Source organism: Syngnathus typhle, linkage group LG20 (assembly GCF_033458585.1).
Source record: "Syngnathus typhle isolate RoL2023-S1 ecotype Sweden linkage group LG20, RoL_Styp_1.0, whole genome shotgun sequence".
NCBI lineage: Eukaryota > Metazoa > Chordata > Actinopteri > Syngnathiformes > Syngnathidae > Syngnathus > Syngnathus typhle.
In genome coordinates this window covers 7234965-7252643 of record NC_083757.1, presented here as the reverse complement: position 1 = coordinate 7252643, position 17679 = coordinate 7234965, and the positions used below count along the sequence as shown (strand labels likewise).

General features: G+C 49.8%; 3 protein-coding genes across 3 annotated transcripts; 1 reads left to right on the top strand and 2 right to left on the bottom strand.

The window, feature by feature from the left end:
* Window positions 1-1379: 1379 nt before the first annotated feature.
* vps52 (VPS52 subunit of GARP complex) lies at window positions 1380-12682 on the bottom strand. The gene is made up of 21 exons (XM_061267229.1): window positions 12544-12682; window positions 11691-11814; window positions 8979-9060; window positions 8654-8706; window positions 8486-8561; window positions 8342-8409; window positions 8103-8278; window positions 7175-7325; window positions 6414-6514; window positions 6218-6350; window positions 5274-5331; window positions 4808-4941; window positions 4213-4368; window positions 3996-4114; window positions 3795-3918; window positions 2806-2901; window positions 2640-2747; window positions 2514-2579; window positions 2334-2445; window positions 2103-2221; window positions 1380-2019 (listed from the first exon to the last, which is right to left on the bottom strand). Exons 2-21 carry the CDS (start codon window positions 11769-11771, stop codon window positions 1873-1875), a joined length of 2160 nt encoding a protein of 719 aa, XP_061123213.1. The 5' UTR covers window positions 11772-11814; window positions 12544-12682; the 3' UTR covers window positions 1380-1872.
* Window positions 12042-13682, top strand: LOC133144514 (small ribosomal subunit protein uS13-like). Its single transcript, XM_061267275.1, has 6 exons — window positions 12042-12179; window positions 12635-12733; window positions 12807-12893; window positions 12965-13066; window positions 13381-13472; window positions 13556-13682. The coding sequence occupies exons 1-6, from the start codon at window positions 12051-12053 to the stop codon at window positions 13629-13631; spliced, it is 585 nt and encodes a 194-aa protein (XP_061123259.1). The 5' UTR covers window positions 12042-12050; the 3' UTR covers window positions 13632-13682.
* A 1281-nt stretch (window positions 13683-14963) lies between these two features.
* Window positions 14964-16051, bottom strand: LOC133144518 (uncharacterized). The gene is made up of 3 exons (XM_061267282.1): window positions 15935-16051; window positions 15657-15716; window positions 14964-15579 (listed from the first exon to the last, which is right to left on the bottom strand). The coding sequence occupies exons 2-3, from the start codon at window positions 15697-15699 to the stop codon at window positions 15173-15175; spliced, it is 450 nt and encodes a 149-aa protein (XP_061123266.1). The 5' UTR covers window positions 15700-15716; window positions 15935-16051; the 3' UTR covers window positions 14964-15172.
* Window positions 16052-17679: the final 1628 nt, after the last annotated feature.

The following is a 17679-nucleotide window of genomic DNA, read 5'->3' as shown; positions in this document are numbered from 1 at the left end:
GAGTCTCTCCCGGATGACCAAACTTCTCACCCTATCTCTAAGGGAGAGCCCGGACATCCTGCGGAGAAAACTCATTTCGGCCGCTTGTATCCGGGATCTCGTTCTTTCGGTCACGACCCATAGATCGTGACCATAGGTGAGGGTAGGAGCGTAAATCGACCGGTAAATTGAGAGCTTTGCCTTTTGGCTCAGCTCTCTCTTTGCCACGACGGACCGGTACAGAGTCCGCATTACTGCCGACGCTGCACCGATCCGCCTGTCGATCTCGCGCTCCATCCTCCCCTCACTCGTGAACAAGACCCCAAGATACTTAAACTCCTCCACTTGGGGCAGGATCTCATCCCCAATCTGGAGAGGGCATTCCACCGTTTTCCGATCGAGGACCATGGACTCGGATTTGGAGGTGTTGACCCTCATCCCAACCGCTTCACACTCTGCTGCAAACCGCTCCAGTGAGAGCTGGAGATCACGGCCTGAAGAAGCCAACAGCACCACGTCGTCTGCAAAAAGCAGAGACGCGATGCTGAGGTCCCCAAACCGGACACCCTCAACGCCTCGGCTGCACCTAGAAATTCTGTCCATAAAAATTATAAACAGATTCGGTGACAAAGGGCAGCCTTGGCGGAGTCCAACCCTCATTGGGAACGAATCCGATTTACTGCCGGAAATGCGGACCAAACTCTGGCATCGGTGATACAGGGACCGAACCGCCCTTATCAGTTGGCTCGGTACCCCGTAATCCCGAAGCACCCCCCACAGGACCTCCCGAGGGACACGGTCGAACGCCTTCTCCAAGTCCACAAAACACATGTGGACTGGTTGGGCAAACTCCCATGCACCCTCGAGGATCCTGCTGAGGGTGAAGAGCTGGTCCACTGTTCCACGGCCAGGACGAAAGCCACACTGTTCCTCCTGAATCCGAGGTTTGACCTCCCGACGGACTCTCCTCTCCAGCACCCCTGAATAGACCTTACCAGGGAGGCTGAGGAGTGTAATTCCCCTGTAATTGGAACACACCCTCCGGTCCCCCTTCTTAAAGAGGGGAACCACCACCCCAGTCTGCAAATCCAGAGGCACTGTCCCCGATGTCCACGCGATGCTGTAGAGACGTGTCAGCCATGACAGCCCCACAACATCCAGAGCCCTTAAGAAATCCGGGCGGATCTCATCCACCCCCGGGGCCTTGCCACCGAGGAGTTTTTTAACTACCTCAGTGACTTTAACCCCAGAGATTGGAGAGTCCGCCTCAGAGTCCCCAGGCCCTGCCTCCACAATGGAAGGCGTGTCGGTGGAATTGAGGAGGTCTTCGAAGTATTCTCCCCACCGACACACGACGTCTCTCACATGTTGACTATTTTGTTAAAAAATAAACAATTGCGTTAACTGGAAACGTTTATTTTCTTGACTCAGATATTTTCATCTGGCAATGTTTTGGGCATGATGTGCTGCTTATTTGGTGATGCCCAAGTGAGCCACAGTGACTTAACTACTTACAAAAGCGGAAGGAGTTCCTCAGAACCCCTTTGCGTGGAATCGGGAGCTGGGAATGACAGTTGGTCTATCCGAGCACGCTTGCTTCTTGCACAGTCATGGTAGTGACGCCGAAGGATTCCTAAGCGGCGACGGGATTTGGAGTGGACCAAACGGGGCGATTGGTGCCCCGAATGCCCCACCAAAGCACTGGCGGCGCCGACTCAGGAATCTCACGGGTGGGACACTCTTCTCGCGACAGGTGCCCCATCTCTTGAGTAGCGAGTGAGGAAAAGATTGCAAACACCTGGTCAAGTGGCACCTGACAAGGTCGGTTTTCTACTTGTCACACCGATGAAGGACTTTTTTTTCACAGGATGGTCAGGCCCAGTCGGACAGGCCTCAGAAGTTGGGCTTGTGCTTCTTGACTTCTACCATTAGGTGGTGCAGGTTGATGAGTTCGGATCGGGCCGGGAGGCCGCGGAATGCGGGCTGGTTGAGGATCTTGTGGAAGCCGTGGTAGTACTGGATCAGCTGGGTGAGGGCACCCTGTGGTGGCGGGAACAGCGGTGGCATCAGGCGGGCGCCGTTAAGCAGGCGCAGAGTACGCAGGCGAGACCCCTTGTCCTCACCTGAATGATGCCGGTCCCATTCTTAAAGTTGGTGAAAGACCTCATGACGTCCTGGCTCATGGCCTCCACGGACTGCTTCCACGAAGCCGAGAAGCCTCGCACCAGCTGGCAGATGTGAGCTGAAGACACGCGCGCACAACACGTGAGCCTCCTTGGCCATATTGTACCAGGCTGGCAAGTGCAGGCAAGCAAGGAAGGAAGGCACGAGGCATTTACAGTGGTCTCGCTCACCTTCATCGCTCTTGAGGCGCTCCAGTTGCCCTTTCTCCATCAGGGCCTCAGCTTCCTTCACGAAGGAGATCATCCCCCCGAAAGGTGCAGACAGGACCTCCTCGATGAACTCCTGCTAGTGGCACGCCAGAGAGCCTTTCAGCACGCGCACACGCACCCTCGTGCAAGACCGCCACTTGCCTGCGTCCTGGCTAGAAGGAGTTGCTGGAAGCCTTCCACCTCCTTGCTGTCGTCTGCCGCCCTCTCCTGGACAAACGGGACGTCAAGCGCTTGCATTTGCCATCGCTGCGCCACATGCAGACTCACCATGAGCACGCCGAGCATCATGTCGTAGTTGTTGATGAGGAAGATGAGTTGCTCCCTCCTGGAAGGGAATTCTGCTGCCATCTTCAGCACAAAGTTCTCCACCTCGGCCTGAAAAGTACCACGCTATATCACAGCGGCCTTCTCCTATTCAGCGGGCTGGCGTTACCTGCAGCTGGGCCAGCAGAGCGTCCGTCCTCTCATTGGGGAAGGTCTGGTTGATGCCGACCACGGCCGAGGAGAACTCGGCGTAGCGGCGTGTGATCTGAAATGAGGCAGCTGACATGTAGCGGGAGGGCGAGGCCGCTCGGGTTCTTTCACGAACCCCAACGTCCGCTGTTGACAATCAACAACCAAGCGCTTGGACCGTAAAATCCATCCATCCATCCATTTTCTGTACCGCTTAGTCCCCACTGGGGTCGCGGGCGTGCTGGAGCCTATCCCAGCCGTCATCGGGCAGTAGGCGGGGGACACCCTGAACCGGTAGCCACCCAATCGCAGGGCACACAGAGACAAACAACCATTTGCACTCGCACTCACACCTAGGGACAATTTGGAGTGTTCAATCGGCCTACCAAGCATGTTTTTGGGATGTGGGAGGAAACCGGAGTGCCCGGAGAAAACCCACGCGGGCCCGGGGAGAACATGCAAACTCCACACAGGTGGAATCGAACCCGCACCCTCCTAACTGTGAGGCGGACGTGCTACCCAAGTGCCCCACCGAGCCGCCCTGGACCGTAAAATCCCCCACGTATTTGATCAACGATGAGCTGTGCGCATCTGCATTAGCAGTGCAAGTCAAACAACGGGGCTGGAAGGACAATGTGAACACAACAAGTTGAGCTGGAAAACATCCTGCCATCAACCTGGCTTTGGCCATGTCTTCATTGGTATGGACAGCAGAGGGCGATAATGCTCAGTATGGAAAAAGTGATTAATTTATTAGATGTGTTGATTTGATTGAAGAGCTTGTGTTTTATGACTTGAGACATCAGGCCGTAAATGGTGAATGAGTCAACTTCATTTTTCATTCCGCTCAACACCAAAAAAGGATGCGAGTGATATTTGCGGCCTTCATTGAGCTTTTTTTTTGGTCATAGTTAGTTTGTTGTGGAGTGCGCTCAATTGACATTGAGGAGGTTAAGATCAGCTACGTACGTAGTGCGGCCGAGTGTCGAGCACCCCCAGCTTCTGCGGGTCGGTGTTCCTGATGCTGTGGATGTTCATCTCCAGGATGAGCTCAAAGCGCGGCCACAACAGCTCCAGCACCGCCTCCCAGTATCTGTCACGCACAAGTGCAGTCAGGCTGAGAGGCGTCCAGAGCCAGGCCGACTAACGGGCAAGCGCAGGCACACTCACTTGTCTAGGGCCGGGATGTTCCTTTTGGTGGCGATGGCTCGGAAACGCAAGATGATGTGGATGCACAAGAAGACAGCGATGCCGTCGTAGCAGTCCGACACGTATGTCGACATGCTCTTCTACACTTGCACAAGCACAGTTGAACATCAGGTTACGGCAACAGCGCGTGTGGCCGTTTCCGGTGCGGGAAAGCGCAGCACGAGGTCGGCCAACGTACCAGGAACATGCTGAGCGTCTTTCCCATGATGCTATTAAAGAGGTCCAGGGCGGAGTTTCCTGCCACCATGAAGAAGTCACACAGAAAGAGGAACTCCCTGCAGCCGTTATCCAGCAGGGCGTAGTGTTGGCTGCGGAACAGTGTCTCATATGGATACTGTGGACGGTGCATGAGCCAAACTTTAGTAAGCGCCACACCCGCTTCCATTCCTCACATACTGTTCACTTTGTTCAAGCGAGCGTGGCTGACGGATCAAAGTAGGGTGATTGTCTCCAGAGCCTGTCTCCTGAACAATCTTAGCCATTTTCATCCAAATTGGACAAAAATGGCTAAGATCGGTGCAATCCTCACTATCAAAGATGCACAAATTGAAATGGCCAGACCCTTCTCTGGAATGGTTGAAGCTCCCTCGGGTGCGGTTGCCATGGTGTCATTGTTAATAAAAAAAAAAAAAAAAAAAAAAAGTGGCCATCATCTCCGGTCTCTACCTCCGCACCGCTTTTGCGCCAAACTCAGCCGTCAAATGTCGGACACTCGCTCGGTCTGTGCAGGTGGCTTTGGCATTGAAGGGGAGGAGTTCGCGGTCAGCGCTCACCCTGCTGTCGCCCCTCTGCGCCGTGTGAGGAACCAAAATGGGACCCTCCAGCTCAGGGGGACTCAGGATGGCGCCTCGCTGGCCCAGAGTGAAGATGGTGTTCCTGCTCTTCAGAGACGGTTTGGAGAAGAAACCTGCGGCAGGAGGTTCATTCTCTGATATAAAGTCCTACACACAAACCATATAGGGGCTGACATGCATTGAGTGTTTCTAGTTACAAGAGTTGCCAATCATCTCAGGAGGCGCTAGTGGCGTGCCCGACTGTTTTGTGCGCTTGTGCAGCTGCGCCTCAAGCAATTTTGGGCGGACACACCTGCACATTCAATTGGCTCCAGGTATTTCTTCTCTTCACTTAGCCATAAAAGTCGCACTTACACACCTCACGCATGTACCTGGGCACTTCAACCGGGACATTCTCTTCTATTCTATTCAAAAGCTATGATGACCGACACACTTGCAACATTACCTTTTTTGGCGGTGTCTTCAACTCCCATCAGATCGTCCTTGTCAGCAACTTCCTCATACTACGCGCGCGCGCACACACACACACACACACACACACACACACACACACACACACACACACACACACACACACACACACACACACACATACACACACACACAGACACACACACACACAGCGGTTAGCCCATTCACGCGGACAAATCTCCACCCAGCCTTTGTCTCGTAATTATCCACATGAAAATGACAATTTGGAAAATTACTGTTGCTTTATGACACAAGTATCCTTGCTCATCCGCCACAAGCAAAAAAACAATGAACGGTGTGTTTTCTTATTTGGACAACAATCTTTTTTTGTTGTTGTCTCCGAGTGATGCCATGCGCTTCTCAACAACCAGGGTGCAAGCGCCAAGGGAAACTTTCAAAAGTGCTGCATGATTGTGCAGGAAAAAAACTAAATCAGATGTTGACGTTGGCGGAGCGCTGTCATTGGTGCCAAATTGTGCGTGGCGAACCATGCAATTGCTAGGGCGCCGTTTGTGTCTGACCGCCAAATCAACGTAGAGGAATTTTAAGGGGAAATTTCGAGGGAGCGGCCGCAATCGAGAAGTCACGAGCGCATTGTCAAAGTTGAGCCATACCTTAGGCCAGGCCCTTCGCAAGAATATGTGTTACGTGCGTGGCTGCTTGGGGAAATTGGATGACCCCAAAAAAGGAAACAAGGGAGAAACGGAACATCTTGTCACATGTCGCCTCCCTTGTTTTGTTTTAAACTGTGGAAATCTTCCAAGAGGACAAAAGCTCAAGTCAATTAATGTCAATTAGCCATCTGCTCTCTAATGACAGGGTGTGTGTATGTGTGTGTGTGTGTGTATATGTGCGCGCGCGCACGCATGTGAGTGCATTGCATTCACACACACTGGCGTGCGTCTTGCGGGCGCTCACCTGCACCTTGAGCAGACGGCTGCTGTACGACTTGAAGTAGCTGAAATAGATCTTACTCATGGTGTCCACGTAATCGTCTCGCACCTCCTTGGCCACCGTCCTCTCATTGGCCAGGAGGAACTGGTAGAAGAATCTGTGCACGCATGCAGGTTCACGTGGATGTCGCAAGTGCGCATGTGAGCGTGTGCGCACACACCTGTACTTGAGCAGCGTGTTCTGTGGGATCTGATAGTTGGTCATGGGCTTCCTGAAGGAGTAGATCTTCTGGAGGATGAACTCTCGAATCTTCCACACAGCCTGAAGTTGGGAAAAAATAAAGACAAAACAAAAGTATTGGGACACATCAAGGAAGCCCAGGAAATGTGGACTTGTGGGTTGACAGTGGCATTTACCCCGCCAAGTTTCGCACGCCCGCTCTGCATGTTTACAAATGTCAGGTAACTCCGTGTCCTGGCGATTGCCTGGCTGCCCACTTGGCGGGTTTTAGATTGAGGGATGCGGTCGCACTCGGTGAAGTGCGGGCCGGTAAAGTCAGCTGAAATGGACTCTGCTGGTTCGGGCGGAACCACTGGTTTAACTTGCTAGCGATGGCCCTCTTCCATAAAGCCACCGAGCAATGAACGAGCAATGACGTGTGGCTTCCATGAGCACAAATGTTCACTAACCGCTCCCTTCACCCACGCACGCGGAATCGAATCATCAGTCTCGGGCTGGGCATCCGGTTGCCAAGGTAGCAAAATGTTTCCTAATCAAATGTGCAACAATTTTCAGGGCAGGATAAACGGGTCGGGCCTGTTACGAAGACACTTGCCAACGCTTCGATTGTGGAAAAACAAATCCATAGCGTTCATACGGGCGTGCAGACTCACCACCGAGGCAACCTTGGTTTGACTGAGTGTCATGTCTAGCGTGTACGCTACCTTTGATGACAAACCAAATGGACCGAGCCCCGCTCACCTTGACCTTGAGGCGGTCCACGATGTCCTGGACGTCGGAGCAGGCCAGCGTCTCTCGAAAGCTGAGCTCCTTGGCCAAGTTGATCTTGCCGTTGAGCTCGTGCAGCTGCTCCACAAAGTCCTGCTCTGTCACTGGAGTGTCCAGGATGGCGCTGGACAGACAAAGGACGCCCCGTTTACTCACTCACTCACTCACTCACTCACTCACTCACTCACTCACTCACTCACTCACTCACTCACTCACTCACTCACTCACTCACTCACTCACTCACTCACTCACTCACTCACTCACTCACTCACTCACTCACTTCTTCCCTCTTGCTACCGTTTTTTTCCATGTATAATGCGCCCCATGTATAATACGCACCCTAAAAATGGCATGTTGATGCTGGAAAAAAGCCTGTACCCATGTATAATACGCACCCAAATTTTGACTCCTACTTGAGTCTGTAAACGTAAAATTATTTCAGAAAAAAGATAATCTTTGGGAACAACCGGATGTTATTCTGCCGGTCAGTATCACTGCGCATGCGCTAGCAAACTCAATAGCGAAGAAATGTTTCGGATTTGTGACAGCAAACGAGCAGGTGATCGAGCAAGCGTCTGATACGAGAGCATTGTGTTCGTAGGGAGCGTGTTTGAAGTGAACAGCAGAGAAGAAAGCGCATCTGTAATGGCGGCCTTCGTATCATATCCGGATTAAAAACAAAAAAAACCCAAAACTTTTTTTTTTTTTATACCCATGTATAATGCGCACCCCAGATTTTAGGACAATAAATTTGTTAAATTTTGCGCATTATACATGGAAGAAAACGGTAACTCTTTCAATTTTGCCTTTCACGGACTCCCGATTTGATGTGTAAAGGTGCAAGTGCCTTGTCGGCCCATACTGAAATTTCACCCCAAAGGTCTCGCGGCGGCCATCTTACGAGATCATGGCTCCGGGCACCAGCAGCTCGTCCACCAGCTGGCTGAGCTGGCCACGCACCGCCTGGCGGTTCTTCAGACGCACATTCATGCTGAGCGACTGCTGCTGCAGTGTGTGGATCTCACCGCTGATAGACGACAGGTCGCTCTGGAAGCCGCTCAGCATCTCTTCCATCCGCTGCAAGGCAGCCGAGCGTGAGGCAGAGCAGCCGGTGGAGGGGCCTGCTAAAAGGGCGCCTACCTCCAAAATGGCATCACATGCGCCGATCTGATGGTGCAGCAAAGCGATGTTCTGGCTCTCCTTGATGTCTGGTGACGTCGCTCAGGAGAAAAAAAACCCAACGTGCGCATGTCGTGGAAATGTGTTCAAAACAATGCGGGATACAGTCTTTGATGGAGGCTTGCTCGATCCGCTCCAGTTCCGCCTCCACTTGTTTGGAGTATTGCCGAAGATCCACACCCTGCCGCAAAAACAAACAAACAAACAAAGGCGAAAATAAATTAGGGCCCTCCGGTAGCTGCGACGTGAAGAGGGACAAATGCGAGCGCTCACCGTTCCGAGCGCTTCTTTGACAAGCTCGTCCTCTAAATTGGCCTGGATATGAACTGAGGGATGAGAAGCCACATTAGCGAGTCAGCCTTCGACACGCCGCGCCCGCTAACCGGACGTGCAAAGGCCGACCTGATCACCGCCCGGCCCGCCAAAGGGCTCGGTCGGGTAACCGCCGACCGCGGCCCAAATCCGGCGAAGGAGTGAGCCGCGATAGGTTGTTATCTGAGCCTGCCGGGACCATGACGTCATTTTGGTCGGGCCGCAAATCAAAACAACAACATCTATTTCAGAAACTTGAGTGGCTGCATAGCACGGCGGGCCTTACGGTCCACTTCGTCCAAGATCAAGTCCTCAGTGGTCAGGTCCAGTTCACCTGGGTGCAGCTGGGCCATTTCCCCGTCACTCACCTGGTGAAAAACAAACAAGTGGGCAAACAAGCCGTTTTTGCCCCCTTTGCCTCATAGAAAGACATCTCATTTGCACATCAATCCAGAACCCGGTCCCACATTTCATAAATACTTTTTTTGGGGCATTCATCAAGGTCAGGGCACTAAGTCAGTGGCAAGCGGACTGCTCAGTTGCTCAGACGATGTGGCATCCCCATGAAGCCTTTTTCTGAGACGAGAGCCCAAATACCTTCTTCTATGACATCCCGAACAGTGTATTCAATGCCCTGAGGTTTGCTTTTTTTTTTTTGGTACCCATCAGTTGTACACTACTTTTCAAGATGCATTGGAGCCACTAGCCCAGGCGTCAGGAACCTATGGCTCGCGAGCCAATATGGGTCTTTTGGTGACGTTATTAAAAAGAATACATTAGTACAGTCAAAAAAATCGTTGGTCTTAATTAAAATACATGCATTTAATTGTATCTAGCCCAGCGGTGGGCAAACTACGGCCCGCGGGCCGTGTCAGAAAGCTCGGTGCACACTCACAAGTGCGTGTACGTACTCAGTAGTACGGACATGGCGCACTCGCGCTCTATTTGTATCAGTCCCGAATTTAGAGCGTGGGCTGTGACGACAGCATTCTTGTAATTCGCGCGCTGAGCTTTCAGATGCAGTTTTACGCTAAAGCCACCCACAAACCTTCCCCTGGAATCCTTCCATTAAAATGAGTGGCCCGAAAAAAAGAAGTGAGTGCCGAATGTTAAAAAAGAGTGGCCAATTTGGCTCGACGTACGCGACGTGACGTTCAGCCACATCAACATCAACCCGTCACAGATCAAGGTAAACAGACCAATACCTCGGATCTCTCAGGGCTCGAAACTAACGATTGCCCGATTGCCCGGGGCAAGTAGCGATGGCAGAGGGGCAAGTAGAAATTTTTCCTCACTTGCCCGAACTTGCCCTGCCATAATACCATGTTTTCAAGCTGTAAAAACACGATTTTGTGCATAATTTCTCGCAACTTCTGCCGCTTCTGGTCCGACATTTTGTTTTCTAGGGAGCGGTTAGTTTCTCGTGTAAGTCTGCAATACATTGAAAACGGCAAAGCGCTTCGTAATTAAATGCATGCTCCCTCACTCGTCCCTGGCTCTTCTGCGCCTGCGCACCAGCAGAGCTTGTTTCCGGTTGGCGGATACGAAGGCCTATGAAGGCAAAACTTATAGTGTTGTCTTTTTTATTGCAAAAATGTGTCGGGCAAGTAAAAATCCACTCCAAAAAAATTCGGGCAAGTAAAATTTTGTTTCGGGCAAGTAAAATTTTCTCCAACTTGCCCGAGGGCAACTTGGGCAAAAAATAAGCTTCGAGCCCTGTCTCTCCTAAGAATTGCCACAACAAATTTTACTCCAGACTATGACGCACTCGCAAAAAAGGGAGACCAACAACACTGTTCCCACTGAAAATGAAGGGGAGGCTCTCAAGTTTGTTGTAAAAAAATGCATTTTGAATATGATTTGTACACATAGCAGGGATTGAAACTAGCGACCATTCTCATTTTCAAACAATGCAGGATGCTCAAGGACACCTGTTTGCGACTAATCTTAACCTGTAAAGTTCTTAAGGCTTACTTTAAGGAAGTGTTTCCCGTCTCCTCACCTCTGTTACCAGGTGAGTTAAAATTCTGCTCTGATTTTCAGATACCCCTCACCGTGTTGCCGTTTTGATTACTTTATTTGGATGTATGCTTTCACCGATTCTTCAAGATGATACATTTGGTCAGAATGTTTGCTGCTTGATGTGATCTCATAAGATAAACATCTTTCATTAATCTGACCTGCAGGCACTGAAGTGATGGAGACTGTTATTCATAATAACAGTGTCGTATTTTATGAGAATCACTGATAGCAGTTTTTTAGTGTGTTTTTTTAATGCTGTTAATAACTGCATTTGTTTTCAAAAAACTTGTTTGGAATATCCATGCTTTACTACTTACTAAAGGCCAAAATCTTTTATGCAATGACCTTTACAGGTCGCTTATATTACTTCACACAAACACTAGGTCCATCTGCTCCTGGTTCGGCCCTCCGGTCCAAATTTAGAACCCAGTTTGGCCCGCGAGTCAAAAAGTTTGCCCCCCCCCCCCCCTGATCTAGCCTATTGTTGTTGTTTTTTAAAATGGTATGGCTCTCACGGGATATTATTTGTAAAAAAATAGGCACGTATGGCTCTGTCCGCCAAAAAGGTTCCCGACCCCTGCACTCGCCTGTCGAAAGGTGAACGTGTACTCGCTGCAAAATGGGCCAACTTGCACTCTTGAGGAATGGGAGGAGTGAGGAAGCTGAGACTCCTCTTGACGATGCCATAAGAATATGTGCTAACGTTTTTCATTGACGATACGAGTTTCGGCGTGCTCTGTCGTCTTGCACACCGAAACTAGCCGTCGAATTAAAAACCTGATAAGGAGAAGCAATTCTAAGCTATAGTTACGTTCACAAGCAGACAAAATGAATTTCGTTAACCGATGTTATGTTGTTCTGCTCGTGCAATTGAATGGAGGTAAATGACTTCCGGGAAGAGAACGTGGAAGGCTTGCTGAACAAACTCGAACGGACAACCACGACATTAAGCTCACTCGACAAAATTAAAAGTCACCTCGTCGTGAAAGAAGGCCAAGGCCGCATGTGACTGTGTCGTCCTCTTCGCGGGGTGTACATCTGCGGTAGCCTCCGCCATTGTTGCCGTGACGTCATGTGGTGGAACGAAAAAATACCGACCACTAAAAAAGAACAAAATAACAAAAAATCACTCACGTCTTTCCTCATGCTCCAGCAAATTTATTTATGACGATAAGATCATGGGGGTTAAATAAGCAATTAATAAATACAATTATATATTCAACCATAGATACCGCGGTAACATACCACCATTTTCTATGGAACCAAAATACATTTTCATTCGCCAATTTAAGGATGAAGTGGCCACAAATATGACTTTAATATCTAGACTAAGAAAATGTTCACGGAGTGTGTCGAAAAAGTTGTCGGACAATTCAGAGTGTGTACCGATTTCCGCCCTCAGCACGGTCAAACTGTCGCGAGACCTGCATCACTTCCTTTCTACGCGGAACAAGCGTTCAAGATGGTGAGAATCCTACTCGACAAGCCAAATCGGTCGCCATCTATTGCGAATAGTTGTCCATTTGCGCCCCGACTATCTTTCAGTGGCGCGCGTAGTGTGGACGAGCAGATACAATGTTGAATTGATTGTGAGTGAGCGCAAACGTGGCCTTTAAAAGCGAGCGTACAGTCGCTGCCAATATGATGGAACCGTTTGCCCGAAGTATCGCGCATAGAAGCCGCGATGCTTGAAGCCGAAAGCCCCGATGATTGTAGCGATAGTTGGCTTCAAGCATCGCGCACTGAAACTCCGACGTCTGTAATGCCCGTCAATATGGAGCCGCCCCTCGTACTAAGCTACAAGTTGTTTCTGTAGGATTTAGTTAGACCTGAGATGTTCTGACGTCTGTAACGATCGTCAACGTGGAGTGGCTGCGTCGTGCTCGACTTCAAGTGAGCTTTGATGTGTTGTTTCTGTAGGCTTTGGTCATCCCCGAGAAATTCCAGCACATTCTTCGTGTCTTGAACACGAACATTGATGGAAGGCGGAAAATCGCCTTTGCAATCACTGCCATCAAGGTAGGATAGGGGGGAGGTGGCAGGACGTTGCTGTTACTGCCCTGTTCCAATATTTTTGGTGCCGCGTTCTCAGGGTGTGGGCCGACGATATGCCCATGTGGTGCTGAGGAAGGCCGACATTGACCTCAATAAAAGAGCCGGCGAGCTGACCGAGGAGGAGGTGAACCAGCTTGTGGCTCGGGTCCCGTGTCCCGTTTGGAGCTGCGGCCACACTGAACGCTCTGTGTGCAGGTGGAGCGGGTGGTGACCATAATGCAAAATCCTCGCCAGTACAAAGTCCCAGATTGGTTCCTTAACAGGCAGAAGGATGTCAAGGACGGGAAATTCAGTCAAGTGAGTGGATAGAATTGCCAGCTTTCTTGTTGGGCCATTGCCGGCCGGTTTATGTTGCATACCTACATGTGATGGCTGAAAAGCCGAGATGACAAATGCTGCAAAAAGACAAAAACCTTGACACTAGTCATGTCCCCCTAACAATCCACCTCAGAGGTGCAATGATGAATTGACAATGAATCCATTCTGAACTGATTTGATCATCCCGTTCATCTCTGTGCGGGTTTTGCCATCAAGATTTTGTCCACTTGCCGCTGGGTTGCGCAGACATTGTCCAAAGGCGAGTAAACTCCAACGGCGCACCCTGCTTTCAGGTGTTGGCCAACGGCTTGGACAATAAGCTTAGGGAAGATCTGGAGCGGCTGAAGAAGATCCGAGCTCATCGCGGCCTCCGACACTTTTGGGGGTGAGTCCTAACCCCCTTGGTAGCCCGTGGCAAATTTGAACTTTGACAACATGGCCCCTAACTGGCTCGCGCATCCTTTGCAGCTTGCGCGTACGCGGTCAGCATACCAAGACCACCGGCCGCCGCGGCCGCACCGTGGGCGTCTCCAAAAAGAAATAAATCAGTGCCGTTGTGGCTTTTGTTATCAATAAATTGCTTCAAACAAACCAATCTTTCGGCTCATTTCCTGATTGAAACCGGACTAAGCGATCCGATTCATCGCTAGTGTAGCCTAGCCGCACCGTGTCACAGCGGAAGCAATACTAACGCTGTATTATAGGAAACTCCGACTAGAAAAAGTGCACTCCGACACAAACCAGTAGGTCCGAGTTGCAATGGTGACTCGGGTGTGATTTGTAATAACTGTTTTGCCATTATGTGCCTGCAAGAAATTATTTGGCAAAACGAATGAAATGTTTAGAAGATATGAGATTGAGAAAATTGCGAAGGTTTGCTGAAGCGATGTAATTTTGTTATTGTGGCTCAATGACGTTGCTTTTGTGCGATGCACGTCAAGAGGACTCCAACTCCTGGTTGACTGACCTTTTTTTTTGCTGCCGTGCAATCATATGGAAATAAATGCATTTGACAACCCCCCCAAAGGTGGTGTTTCAGAATTAATTGACATTTCCCTAACTATTTGGATTTGTTAACATTTTATGTAGCTTCATTTTTGTATATTTTTTTTTAATCAGTTCTAGTTTTTATGACCTAAAATTAAATTGGCTCCTCAATAAATAAATGCCTGCCTACAAAAATGAGCATCTTGATATACACATTCACAGCAGACTATTTTTTTACTTCCTTCCATGGAATAAACCAGCCCTTCAGTGCTCAAAGTGGATTTTGGGCTTGCGTTGTACATGTAAAACAAAGATCTCTTTTCATGGTTACTGTCATGTGAAATGTAGATTGTGTCTGCCATTGAAACCCTTGTGTAACTAGACCCGTTTCGACAAGTCATGTAAACATATTGTGAAACAAAGCTGCAATTAGTGTGTTATGTACTTGCCGAAATCAATCAAACAGGCAGAAATGTGCTTTTGTCACGACAAATAGCTCGACGTCTTTCTGAACAACCTGCTGAAAAAAACAGACGTCGGGGATGCCACTGGCTCGGACCACCTCAAACGTTTGCTAGCGTGTGTAAGATAGCGGCAAATACCATGCATTGACAGTACGAGTTAAAAAAATGTGGCACAGATCTTGCTCGAAGTCAAGTACACACACAGTTTCCTGGAAGGTCGCAGTGTCATCTCCTTCGACGTCACCTTCCGCTTCAGCGTTTTGAGTTCATCCCGTAGAAACTTAAAATGCTGCTTTGTACCACTACAACTTGTTTATTCCCATCTGATTTCTGGAGTAGAAAAACCACCGTCACTTTTCTGATTGCCCTCTGAGAATCAAAATTCACGTCTTCACATGGATTGGAAGAAACAAGCCACAGATATCATGAGCTCATTAGTTTAATTGAAGCAGAAAAAAGTTTGCCCAAAGTGAGTTTGCAGGCAGCATGGAAACCAATCAAGGGTTTTCACGTCACACCCTCGTGATTGTTATGCAAATGAATCGTTGATTACAGGTGACAAGCAACAGCAGTCTTGATGGCATCTTAATTTACAAAGGAAAGAACAATTACCCGCGCCTCCAATACGTGCCCATTACTTTCTGTCATCCAGGGTGGTTGTAGGAGGAGTAGGAGGAGTAGGAGGAGTAGGAGGAGTAGGAGGAGTAGGAGGAGTAGGAGGAGTAGGAGGAGTAGGAGGAGTAGGAGGGGTGATGGTGGCGTACCCATCAGAATAATCAACCCCTTCGAGCCAGATTTTGTTTCCAAAAAAACGCACAACCAGGCCGACGCCTGATTCCAGCTTTAAACCTTGCTGGAAGGTTGCATTCACGCATGTGACATCGACTGGCGAGTGTGGCGGGTCTGTCGGCGGGTCTGTCGACGGGTCTGTCGGCGGGTCTGTCGGCGGGTCTGTCGACGGGTCTGTCGGCGGGTCTGTGTCATCTGGTGGCGGCTCATTCTCATCCGGGGTCGGTTGGGGGACAGTTGGGCTGATGCTTCCTGTTGAGGCAAGGCGGCTTTGTTTAGTGAGCGTCTATTCTGGACGCGACGTGCAGCCGGAGTGTCGGACCACTTACCGAGTAGCAAAAGGACAACGCTGAGCACCTTCAAAGTCCCCATTGTGTCGGGACGTCACTCTGCAAGACAGCCAAAAAGAACACTGAAGCCATGGCGGGTGCGGGGAGAGGGAGGGAGAGCGAGCTGCCGGGACCTCGTCTGCCTGGTGTCAACCTCCGGCCTGCTCCACCCCCTACCCCATTTTTTGCTCCGGCTTCAAGCGGCCCAAAGCCAATGGAAGGCGCGGAGAGCGACCGCCACAAAAATGCTGCTGCTGCCTGAACAAGAGATTACTTACCGCTTCGAATCAAGTCCGATCCTGACTGGCGGTGGATTCTGCGCTGGCCTTTTATAGGTTGCCTGGTCGACCTCTGTGACGGCAAGAATGCCGGCGCTTTTGTGTCACGCTCGTTAAGGTGGGGCACTTCATTAATTGCCCTTTTGGTGTCACGCAAGCAGCCAGTTTCTTGAAGGTGGGTCTTGCTGAACCACATTTCTCTCTGAAATGTTCACGCCGCAATTATTCAAGTAGGTGAGTCATTTTGACAGCAAGGTGACGGCAGGGGAAGGCAGCTCACTTAGCAACCGGGCCGTCCGCCGACGAGACGCGCACTCTGCACCTTTGGCTGCATCTGTGGCGCCACGGCCAGGCCAGTCCCGTAGCATCCGGATGACAGCGGCAACTACAAGTTCTGTGCTGATTTAAAAAAAAAAACCTGGCCCTTCTCACTGCCATCTTCTTTATGCACCAATCATTCCCAGCATCCACCAGGCTGCCTTACGGCTTTTTGCCTCTTTTCAGGTCTCCACTGTTGGGCTGAACAAAGCGATGCACCCAACAATAAAAAACTCGACAAAGGGCAAGAGGGTTAGGGTTAGACGAGCCTAAGACGAGGAGGAAAGGGGGCACCGGGTTTGGCCCCAACCCCAAAGCCAGCTCGTTTGGCTTGTCACTGCCGCGCCAACTTCGACTCCTCTCGGCAAGTTCTCGGTCTGAAAGGAAGACTGAAGCACCCTCTGCTGCCAGCTTTATTATTTGCCTCAGCAGTGCGCACCTTATTGAGTCCCTGAAAAACATTCACGCATACAATACCAGAGTCGAGGACAGAGGCCGCAAGTGCTCCACACCAAGAAAGAGAACCGAAGTCCAAAGAATAGAGGATATGCACGTGATGTCACAGACCGGCTGACGGTTTGTTTGGGTGGCAAAAAGCGGCGAACGCTAATAGGGCTAAGGCTGAATTGTAGGGGTGTAACGATACATCGATACACATCGATTAATCGATATTATGCTCTACGATTTATTGGCATCGATGCTAAAGGTAAACATCGATTTATATCGCCGTGTTTGACCTCGGACATTAGACGCGACTTTATTTTGAAATCCAGTTCATTGTTGCTTGCTTCCTCTTCCGGGAGCAGGGAGCAGTGCGCGGCGTTGTTGTGTTGTGAGCAGAGCAGGCACGTGAAAGGGGAGTCGACAACTAGTACGCGGCTCCTGGGCTGGTGCTATGGCTAGTGTCCAAAAAGACGAGGAAATTTGCTCCCCTTTAGGCTTCAAGTCATTCGTTTGGAAGCACTTTGGATTCCAAAGAAAAGATGGCTCAACGGACAAGACACGTGCAGTTTGTAAATCCTGCCATGCGGTGATCAAATATTCAGGGAGCACAAATCTCGCCGCACATTTAAAGAAAAAACACGACATCAAAGTTCAGTGTTAAAATAAGCAATTTGTATACTACAATACTCTTGTAATTTCCTAAATAAAGAGTTTGCAGTACCTTGTGGATTTTGCGTATGAATTGTTATAAATCAGGATATTGTTCTATATTTTTTATTAAAAAAAAAAATATCGATCGTAGAGCACTATATCGCGATATATCGTGATTGAATCGCAGCAGGCTTTAAGATATCGGCAAATATCGTATCGAAGTTCTTTATATCGATATTATATCGTATCGTGACAAAACCCGCGATTTACACCCCTACTGAATTGAGCTTTAGAGATACGTATACTGGGGCATTTTTTTAGCATTTTATCGG